Here is a 10,295-nt window from a genome sequence, read left to right on the forward strand (position 1 = left end):
TAAGACTCAAGTCGAGAGCCGTTACTGCTCTTGCTTGGCAGATAAGGGCACTCGCTGTCCAAACCTTAAGACCAGAGTTCAATCCCCAGAACCCACATAAAGGTGAAACCACAGGCCAGGCAGTGGTGGCTGGTGGTGCACACCTTTAATCCCAGCACTCAGGAGGAGAATCTTTTTGAGTTCCAGGCCAGCCTGGTCTACAGATCAAGCTCAGCCTGCCTCTGTCTCCTGACCCAAGTGTTAGGAATAAAGGCATATGCTGCCACACCCGAAAGCCACAAGTATTCTCACCCACTCTCAAGCCCCCAACACTTCTGCCTGGATCTCAGTCCAGCCTAACCCAAGACTAGCCCCGCAGGAGCGCTCAGGAAGACCACCATGCTTCAGCTCCTCCTGTTCCGGGCATCTTTCTCCTCATCACCAATGCTTGGGCATTCTGCTGCAGCCACTACAGGGTTCCAGGAGCTCAGACTTAGCTCCCAGGGTCCTCCCTCCCAGAACTGTCCTCCAGGAGTTAGTTCCAGCTCTGATCCTCTCTCTCCCTCTCTCTCTGCTAGCTCCAGCCTCACAGGCAGTAGCAGGAGTGGAGAGACAGACCCTGGGCATGCAAAAAGGAGCTGGACTCTGCGAGCAGATGGGCCTTTAAAGCTTAGCAGGACTCCCTGCCTGGACTCAACCCTCAGGGCTGGGTATGCCTATCACTCTGCCAGGGAAACTAGTTTCCTAAACACCACTCTGCTCTTTCCCAAATGCCTTGCTAGATGAAATCCAGGGTGAGATGACTTCTTATCTAGGAGTCACAGCCGTGTTTCCTGTTTATTGCAGTGTCTTTTTCTAGGTTTTTAAAATGAACTCAGGGAGACATTTCACAACCATTTTTAGAAAGGTCTGTGAGAAAAACAATAGAGCAGGCAGGCTGTAGGTCTTGGCAGCTGCCAGAGGAAGGCAATGACCAAGAAGAGATATAGCCACGTCCTTTAGGTTAATGTGCAAGAAAGTAGCGGAGGTCTGCAAGGGACTGTGGAACTGGAAAAAAGAGACTTTATGAGAACATTCCAAATATCCAGATGTCTGATGGTGTTGTGAGGGACAGGACCAAGCTCTGCATGGGCCCAGGCTGTAGGAGAGAAGGTGAGAAGTTCAGAGCTTCCCGTCTACACTGGAGACAGAGATGTCTGAGGTAGAAAATGGCCACTTGCAGGCATCCATGCTCCAGGGTCACTGGCTGCTTTATGGAGGCTCCGGGAACAGGGTCCTCTAGAGGAGTCCTGGGGTGGGTAGATGCATCAGTCACTTGGCTCTTCTTTATTTCACCCTCTCCTGGCACCTGGGGTGGGAAGGCATCCTTGGGGGTCCCCTCTTACGGGTGTTGTTTGGCCGCCTTCATTCCCTCTGGTCTCTGTTATCTTCCATGTGTTGTTAAGGGGGGGGACTATGGCTTCCCTTTAAGGTGGTGTGGGGTGTGTTGTCAGATGCCAAGGCATATTCTGGATGCCTCAGAGCTAGCTCCGATGACAGAACCTTAAGCATTTCATCAAGGCTGCGTTGGCTAGAGCAGGCAGCCCAGTCTGAGTATCTCCCTTAAAGAAATGGGCCCCATCCTTTCCCTCCCTTGCTCAGGCCTAGTAGCTCCCTGGAATGCGCACAGTTGCTCACTGGCTGGCTGATGGGACTCCAGCTCCCAACAGCTCCAGGTGGGCTATCTTCTCACTCAACACTGTGAACCTGCACCCACCTTCTGGACCCCTCACTTGGCACCTCCAGCTCAAGACAGCCCGATTACACTGCTTTTCCATCTGCCCAGAAGTTCCTCCTTATTCCCAAGGATCCCCCCAAAAGAGAATAGACATGTATTTCCATTTATTTCAAGGCATGGAGCAGACATATCCCCAGGTTGGGGAAGGAGAGAGACAAATGGATACAAAACTTGGAAATTGAAAGGATCAGATACAATGGAGATGGCACCAACTAAGTATTAAGGCTCCAAATGTGAGTACGCATAGGTGCCCATACAGGAACAACACACACAGACACACACACGCACACATACACGCACGCATGCACGCACGCACTCACACACGTGCACACACACACAGAGCGTCATCCACACAGGGTCAGGGGCTGGATGCAGAGGCTACTCACTGCACACAGCTGCCTCAAATATTGCAATTATATGTAGTCAGAATGTCAACAGAATGGGAAGACTGTACTGGTCAGGGAAAGTGGCAAGCTTGAGCCTCCCTGGCCTTTGGGGTCAGCCTCTGGGCACTTCTCTTGCTTACAAGCTCACACTGCAGTTGGCCAGGGCACTCCTCCGGCACAGATGGGCTCCTCTGGCTGTAGGGCAGATGTGGGTGAAGTAACTACCTGAACAAGCTTCTGTGGAAACAGCTTAATAACAGGATAAAAGTCCCAGTGTCCTCACCAGAGTAGCTCCAGCCTGTCCATGCTTGTGTGAGCACAAGGTGGGCAAACTGTCCAGAAGTCAACATTACCACCCAAAGAGGCCTGGGGAATCCTGAAGTCTTCCTTCCTGCTGCTCCTGGAAACATCACTCTCTCCTGTGCTGTGGCAAGTGGCTGTCCAAAGCCTGCACAGGCCCTCCTGACCCCCAGATCTGATGCCGTATGTTGAGTAGGGGCTGGCTTGGGAGTGGCAACTTGAGATTACCAGGGGCACACTGTAGGGCAGAAACTGCATTTGGCTTTAGCGTTAAGGCCGGTGCTAGGTGGAGGGCTCCGTAGGAGAAGTCAGTGCTCCCTGGAGGGTCCTACAGCTGGAGTCACAGCACCCTCATAGCCCCAGGCCCCACCTGTCATCTTCTTTTTCGAGGACCCTTCTGTCCCAGTGGCCATGCCTGTGGGCCCCACTGCCTCTGCAGGCCGGTGTAAAGTGCTGGGTGCCTAGGAGGGAGTTCTGCAGGCGTCACCTTGCTGATTCCAAGGGCTCTTATTTGAGGATATAGTTAATGAATAGCTGACATGTCAGGAAGATGCAGAGCAGGAACCAGGAGCGGGGATTCTGCAGGAGGCTGGGGGCTGGTGCCTGCCCAGCACGCACTGTGGAGCTTAACATGGCTGAAAGGTGCCTGCAATGGAAGGGACAGAGGCTGTGTCAACACCAGCATGACCACCCTCCCCTCTGATAGGCTAGTCTGGGACAAGATGGCATGTCTGCCAGCTGGGAAGGGACATGGCTACAAGTGTGGGTGAGAGCTCCTTAGGGTCCAATGGCTGCACTTCCTGTGTGTCAACTATGGCACAAGAGGATCTGGGCTTGGGGACCAGGCCTCTAACATCCTTCTTGTCAGCCCTAGAGTGATGGTGAATGGTGTCCACTTCCTCAAACCTATGTTGAAGTCCTGACCACTGGACTATTTGGAAATAAGATCTCTGAAGAGGTAGCCACATTAAAAGGCTCACTAGGATGGGTCCTTAATCTAGACTGGGATCCTAAGACAGGGGGATCAATACAGAAACACACAGAAGATGACCGTGTCAGCAAGCCAAGGACAGGGCACTGGGAAGAGCCAGGCCTGAAACTCCCATCTTAGACTCGCAGCTTCCAGAGTGTGATACACTCGGTGTCTTGTTAGCATTCTAGGCTGTGTGTTGACCAGGGACACAGGAACAAGTCCACCAAGCCTGGACTCTGATGTCTGTTCTCTCTGTTTCCTGGGTGCAGAAGTCCTTTTGCAGGGGGAGGTACCAGGTTTCCCTTTCCTTGCCCCCACAGCTTGGGAATGGAGCAGCTTGAAAGGCACGTGACTGTATTGTTGAGACATTGACTAGAGGAGTCAACCTGGGTTGACTTAAGGATTCCTCGAAACCTGGGCTAGCACTTCTAGGGACCTCCATCCTCCCTAGGCACAGCCCACTTCATACTTCTTAGCCCTGGGTCAGCCTTCTCTCATTTGCCACACTCTCATTAGGTATATATATATTTATGTGACTGCAGTAGGGAAAGCAAACAGGGCCAGCAAGTGTTGAGAGTCAAGGCTTTCCCTGATGGCCACCTGCAGGCAAGGCACAAGACAAGTACAGTCCACAGAAGGAGATGGCCATGAGATGGCCATGTTCCAATCATCTCCTACACCCTTTGCCTCTGACGGTAAGTCGACGTTCCACACACTCTCCCTTGTGAATGAGGCTATTTTTAGACCTCCAGAGGACACTGTGATGTGGAAAAACCGGTACTTGGCATGGGGTTGCTGCAAGGTTGGCTGAGTCATCATCTTTCCTGGGGTCAGGGTACCATCTCTGGCCTCAGACATTGACTCCAGACTCTCTGGCCCTAGGGTCTTGCCATTCTACTTCCTCCCTTCAGGCCATCACACAGACCAAAGGGCCTCTAGCCAGCAGACTTCCCAACATCTAAACCTACAGCAGTTGACTTCAGCCAACGCACAGTCACGTATCGAAATCTCTGCCTGCCTGGAGCCTACCTCACCCAGGAGGTTCACAACCACATTCCACTCCTGTCTCCACCCTCCTGGGTGTCCCAGCTCTGACTCATTTTCTTCTAGCTCCATGTCTCTACCAGTCAATCCTCTAGTCAAGAATCTCAGTCACAATACAGATGTAGAGGCTCACAGACATCCATTGAACTGAGTACAGGGTCCCCAATGAAGGAGTTAGAGAAAGGACCAATGGAGCTGAGGGGTTTGCAGCCCCTTAGGACGAACAACAATATAAACTAACTAGTACCCTCAGAGCTCCCAGGGTCTCAACCACCAACCAAGGACTGCACATGGAGGGGTCTGATTGTTCTGGCAGCATGTGTATAGTAGAGAATTGCAAATTCAATCATCAATAGGAAGAGAGGACCTTGGCCCTGTGAAGGTTCTGTGCCCCAGTGTAGGGGAATGCCAGGGCCAATAAGTGGGAGAGGGTGGGGTGGCAGGCATGGGGGGAAAACAGGGGTTTGTTTTTGTTTGTTTCTTTGTTTTTTGGAGGGGAAACTGGGAAAGGAGAAATTTACATGTAAATAAAGAAAATATCTAAAAAAAAAAAAAAAAAAGAATCTCAGTCACATACTATACCAGCCATGGGGTGTCTGGAGGATGGGCACAAAGCTTGGACTCCACATCCTCTCCATTCTGCTCCCTTGATCCTCTTGTCTGCTATGAACCCATTTGACAGGGAAGCAAGTGGGCTGACATATGACAGCCTGGCATCATACTGTGTGCTGATAGGAAATCCACTGTGGTCACATAGCGAGGTTTCCAGACACTCCCTCTGCTCTGAGGATCCTATATGCAGGGTGCTGGTAAGCTACAGGGGGCCTGAAGTGTCTGAGAGGACTGCTACCTGCCTTCTCACACCTGGGAGGCTTCCCTGGCCCCGAGGCGCTCCTTGGCTCTGTAATTCTTCTAAGCTTCTTGCCTGAGCTCAATGGCACCTTCATGAGGCCTACGGTGTCCTATGCTGGCAGCTCCCTCCATCTCCCATGTTCTTACCGATGCAGTTCTTGCTGAGCTTCCTGAATGGACAGCACTGCCTCTTGTAGCATCCTTAGCCGGTGTACCTCTCGCCTGCACCGAGGACATGGGCTCTCACCACCTGATTGTCCAGGATGGACACAGCAGGGAGAAACGGACCAGGGTAAGTTTGAATGTCCTTGCTGACCCAGCTCCTGATTTACCACCCTCATGAGCCAGCCACAGACACAAGAGAGACAGGGAAAGGTTAGGAGGGGGATGCAGGCTCAGCTAGCTTTGTAAGCCTTAGCGATGAGTCACCAAGACATGGATGATCCTCTGCAGACATGGGGACAATGTTGGGAGACATAGATTGCTCAGTAAGAGCAAAGGAGCAGAGAGCCTCACCAGGGCAGAGGCGGAGGCAGGGTCAGGGACTGGACAGTGGACAGTGACCAACCAACCTCTTGCATTATCCTTGCAGCTCAGGAAGATCCTAGCCTTGGACCACTTCCTCCCCATCCCATTTTTGAAAGTAGGTTTCAAAACTGTGAGGCTGACCTTAAACTTAATGTAGCAGAAGATGACCTTAACTCTTCATCTCTCATGTGACCTCTGGAGTGCTGGGTTATAAGTGTGTACCACCATACTGGGTTTATGTTGTGCTGGGACTGAACCCAAGCCTTCATATGTGCTAGACAGGCATTCTTCCACTGAGCAACATGCCTAGTAGTCTCTTCTCTTCCCCAAGTCCTGGTTACAGCCCTCATCGGGCCTGACTGCCTCCTCTGAGAAGGCAGAGGGCAGGGTAGGATGTGCAAAGATGTACTATGAGAATACCTGCCCCTGTGTGCTAATCTCTGAAAGGTGCTTCCTGGCCCTTCCTATCCTGCAGAGGGGTGGCAGCAGGGACCAGCTCTCTCCTTCTGCCCTCCCTGCTACTCAAGGTCCAAGGTGTCCACTAGCCAGGGCCAGGACTTACCTAGCATGTATAAAACTCTAAGAGCCACTTACCAGGAACAAAGTCCTCATCAGAGAAGTCTGGGCAGGACTCAGGTGTGGAGCCACTGCTCTCAGTGACCTGGCTATGGCCAGAGGGCTGGTCACTGGCTTTGCGGAGCCGCCGATCAGAGCTAGGCCTCTGTAAAGAGATGAAGTTATTATACTTAGTGTCTTCTCCCATGGGCCCTTTGGGGACATGGTCTCCCATTCATGTCAGGATGCACTAGAGTAGGGCAGTGTGCAGAGGACAGAGCTGAGGCTTTGCAGTTGGACAACAGGTGGTTTGAACCTCCACCTAGCCTGAACTGTAGCCATTCCATCTCAGTGGCCTCCGTTTCCTGTCAGAAGCATAAAACCACTGACCTCCTCTGGAGGAATAAGGGCCAGCCAGCTCTGCCACCATGTTGGCACATGGCCAGCACTATTCACACCTAGAACCCAGAACATGTGGCTAGGTCTACCTAGCAGAGCAATTCATAGTCCCACCTTATGTAAGGGCATTGCCCTCCCTCTATTTCCTGGCTCTCCACCAAACCATTGACCTCCCTCCTGCTTTTCCCAGGCCCTAGGCAGGGATGGATGTTGGCTTTCTCCTTTTCCCTAGCGTGAGCCTGGGTTTCTTTAGCTATATAGAATGGGACAAAGTGACTTCAGGAGGTGACCGGCTGGCACAGTCTTGAACTGTGACACCCAGGGTGCCCATGAACCAAGTATTTTGCATCTCGGGTCCCCCACTGGAAAGGGGAAAAGGGGCAATGAGGAAGGAGCCTGGTGACAGTGAAGGCCTACTGCCAGGTAGGGTTTGAGATATCATAGAGATGGGCACTGAGGGAGAAAGGCCAGGTGGCCAGGTGGAGGGTATGAGTGTCTCAGGGGTGGCCATACCTACAGTTGAGATCCAGCCTGGGCTGGAGCCTTGGTGAGGGGTACTGACCTTGTGCCTGGACTCAGGACTCCCCAGGAAGGTTGTCGGACCAGACATAGTCTCTCTCTGTAGAGTATGAAGAATCCCATCTTGCTCATATTGGGCAATGTCCTTCAGTGGGTCCCAGGGGCTGAGGCTGGAGGGTCCAGATGGTGTCCATCAGTAGAGGTGATGGCCCTTATGGGAGAGGGTTCTGTCCTAGCCTAGACCTCAGCTTCTCATGGTGACCCAGGGGATCACCACTATTCAGGGGTTACAAGGAAGGCTTAGGGAGTCTATCTGACCATCCCCCCTTATGCCTCATCCCTAAGGTACTACTGAAGGCAGGGAGAGGAGATTAAAGATTCCATGGCCTCTCCAAATCAAGGCAGGCACGGTAGACTTGGTCTGCAAGCTCCAGCCCTACCACACAGACCCCAGGACACCTGCTACTCACTCCTCATATCGGTAGCGCCATTCCTGAGTGAGTGGGTCCAGGAAGAACAACTGTGGCTTCCATGGAGTGAGGCTCTGCTGATGCTCACGGGCACGCTGCCGCTGCGCCTCTTCCAGCACAGACTTCTCCTGTGTGGCTTTGTGCTGGTCACCCTCACGGATGGCCCTGGTGACATGCTGCCAGAGCCTGCAGGTCAGAGGACCAATGAGCTCAGGGTAGGGTAGCTCCATTCATAGGCAGCTCAGAATTGATTCCCTCTAGATTGGAAGGGGGCTTAGCATGTTCCCTGCTTGGTTGCCTTCACTGACAAGGGGCTGGCTATCTTGCAGGAAGCCGGTGTCTCCCAGGTTTTGATTCTACAATATGAGCTGTATTTTTCCTAAGCTGTGCTCCTGCCTGCCACCTGCAGAGATCTACTTGTTGGCAACGATGGGGGGCCCCTCTCCTACCAGCTGTCCCCAGCAGGACAGGTGATCTGGCATGAGGGATCTATTCTGGGGCTGTCCTTGCCAAAGACACCCTAGAATGTGCTCTCAGCATCGTGGCACTGACCACCCTCCACCTCATCACTGTCCATGGGATGGATCCTAGCAGGGCTCCTGGGTTCAGGGGCTTACCTCTCAGACTCCAGTTCACTCTGCTCTTCCAACAGCACTGTGTGCCGCTTCAGCCGCTGCCTGCGGACCTCCTCACTCGGAGTCCAGAAGAGCTCAGTGCCTCCACTGCCCTCTTCCTTAATAAACACATCTCTGTCCTGCCCCAGACAGAATAGCAGCATCAGAGCTTCTGGTCCAGTTGGTGCCCACCCTAGGGCCCAGCTAGGTTCTCCCTAAGGGATGATGTCTTACCCAGTGTCCAGAGAGGCGTGCCAGGATTTCCTCCCCTGACATGATCTTCCCAGAAATCTGGTTGATGCTGGTGCTGCTTCCAAAGAAAGGCTGCAAGAGCAGATGGAAACCAGTGAGTGGGGAGGAGAGGGCTCTACCCAGAGGCACATCCTCAGAGGTAGAGTGGTCATTCTCACGACTATGGCTTAGACGAGGCTCACTACTAGAGAAAGATGCCCTCACTCCAGTGCCTCAGTCTGGGCTCCAATCTATAGAGCCTACCACCATTAGGACAGGACAATGGGACTTAGTCCTGCAGGCTGTAGGATGTGGCCTGTGAGCAACCCCTTTCTCTCTCTGGGCCCTGTCTGTCCTCTGGGGATGCAAAGCATTCTACCTCAGTTGTACTTGTTTGGGGCACCTTGCCTGTTGCGGAAAGAGGGGACCCCCCACCTGAGCTTCATGCACTCTCTCCCACAAGCTGCACACATTACCTTGAGCTTGAAGTCTAATTCAGCTTGGAGGTTGTTCTTCTCACACTCGATGGTCACTTTACCTCCCAGCTCCATGGTCATGGTGCCATACAGGATCCCTGAAATGCAACTGGTGTTGGGATTCAACCCTGAAAGCCTGCATCACTGGGCAGGCAAGGAAGGCATGTGAAGGGGTTTATTAAGATGGAGCCAGGACCCTGCCTGTTTCTCAGTACTGTGTCCCAGGAAGGGGCCTCTGCTCTGGCCTGGAGATCCCACACCTTCATTGGGTCAGTTCCTTCAGGAGCCCTGATCCCAGGTTCTGACCAATCACATCTGTGGCTGGGTTCTGCACTAGCCCTGGAACTAGAGAATAGATGTGTCTGCTGCCCATTGTCCCGTGTGTCCGAAAACTTAGTATGTCTTTTTCCTCAGTTCTCTTGTGGTCATATGGAAAACATAATGTAATATTGAAAATAACCATCATTGTGGTTTGAAAAGGAACGGCCCCCATAGACCCATATATTTGGACACTTATTCATCAGGGGGTGGTACTACTTGATGGGGATTAGGAGGTGTGGCCCTGTTTGAATAGGTGCAACTTTGTTGAAGGAAGTGTGTCACTAGGGTTCGGCTTTGAGGTTTCAAATGTCCAAGCCAGGCCCCGTGTCACTCTTTCTGCCTGTAGATCCAGATATAGAACTCTCAACTATTTCTCCATCACCATATCGGCCTGCATGCTGCCAAGCTTCCCACCATGATGATAATGAACTAAACCTCTGAACTGGAGAGCTGGCTGCTCTTCCAGAGAACTGGAGATAGTGTCTCAGCAATCATGTGGTGGTCAACCATGTGTGATGCCTTATCATAGCCATCTAAGATCAGTTCTAGGGGAATCCGATGATCTGATGCCCTCTTCTGGCCTCTGTAGGTACTGCAAGTATATGATACACATGCAGACAAATAAAACACACAGACAAATAAAAGTAAAAAAGATAGCCAGGTGCTAGAGGCTTTACCTTTAATCCCAGTACTTGCAGAGAATGGTAGACCTCTGCAAGTTTGAGACCAGTGTGGTCTACAGAGTTAGTTCCAAGATAGTCAGGGCTACACAATGACACCCAGATTTAGAAAACAAACAAATAAATAAAATGGATAATGAGATGGTAAAGAAGAGGACCAGGAAGAAGACAAACAGGGAGAGGGCTAAAGA

General features: G+C 52.0%; 1 protein-coding gene across 2 annotated transcripts in view; it reads right to left on the reverse strand.

Annotated features, from left to right (window-relative positions):
* Positions 1 to 1,841: 1,841 nt before the first annotated feature.
* Osbpl5 (oxysterol binding protein like 5) overlaps positions 1,842 to 10,295 on the reverse strand; it is a 54,557-nt gene continuing 46,103 nt past the window's right edge. For both annotated transcript variants that reach the window (XM_031388992.1, XM_031388991.1), the window contains exons 15-22: positions 9,104 to 9,201; positions 8,631 to 8,720; positions 8,400 to 8,536; positions 7,783 to 7,968; positions 7,356 to 7,482; positions 6,434 to 6,560; positions 5,459 to 5,561; positions 1,842 to 3,088 (exon numbers count right to left, since the gene is read on the reverse strand). In XM_031388992.1, the coding sequence (XP_031244852.1) occupies positions 2,950 to 3,088; positions 5,459 to 5,561; positions 6,434 to 6,560; positions 7,356 to 7,482; positions 7,783 to 7,968; positions 8,400 to 8,536; positions 8,631 to 8,720; positions 9,104 to 9,201 (1,007 nt within the window). In that variant the 3' untranslated portion in view covers positions 1,842 to 2,949. The remainder of the gene's footprint in view (positions 3,089 to 5,458; positions 5,562 to 6,433; positions 6,561 to 7,355; positions 7,483 to 7,782; positions 7,969 to 8,399; positions 8,537 to 8,630; positions 8,721 to 9,103; positions 9,202 to 10,295) is intronic.

The sequence above is a fragment of the Mastomys coucha genome, unplaced genomic scaffold (assembly GCF_008632895.1).
Source record: "Mastomys coucha isolate ucsf_1 unplaced genomic scaffold, UCSF_Mcou_1 pScaffold21, whole genome shotgun sequence".
Taxonomy (NCBI): Eukaryota; Metazoa; Chordata; class Mammalia; order Rodentia; family Muridae; genus Mastomys; species Mastomys coucha.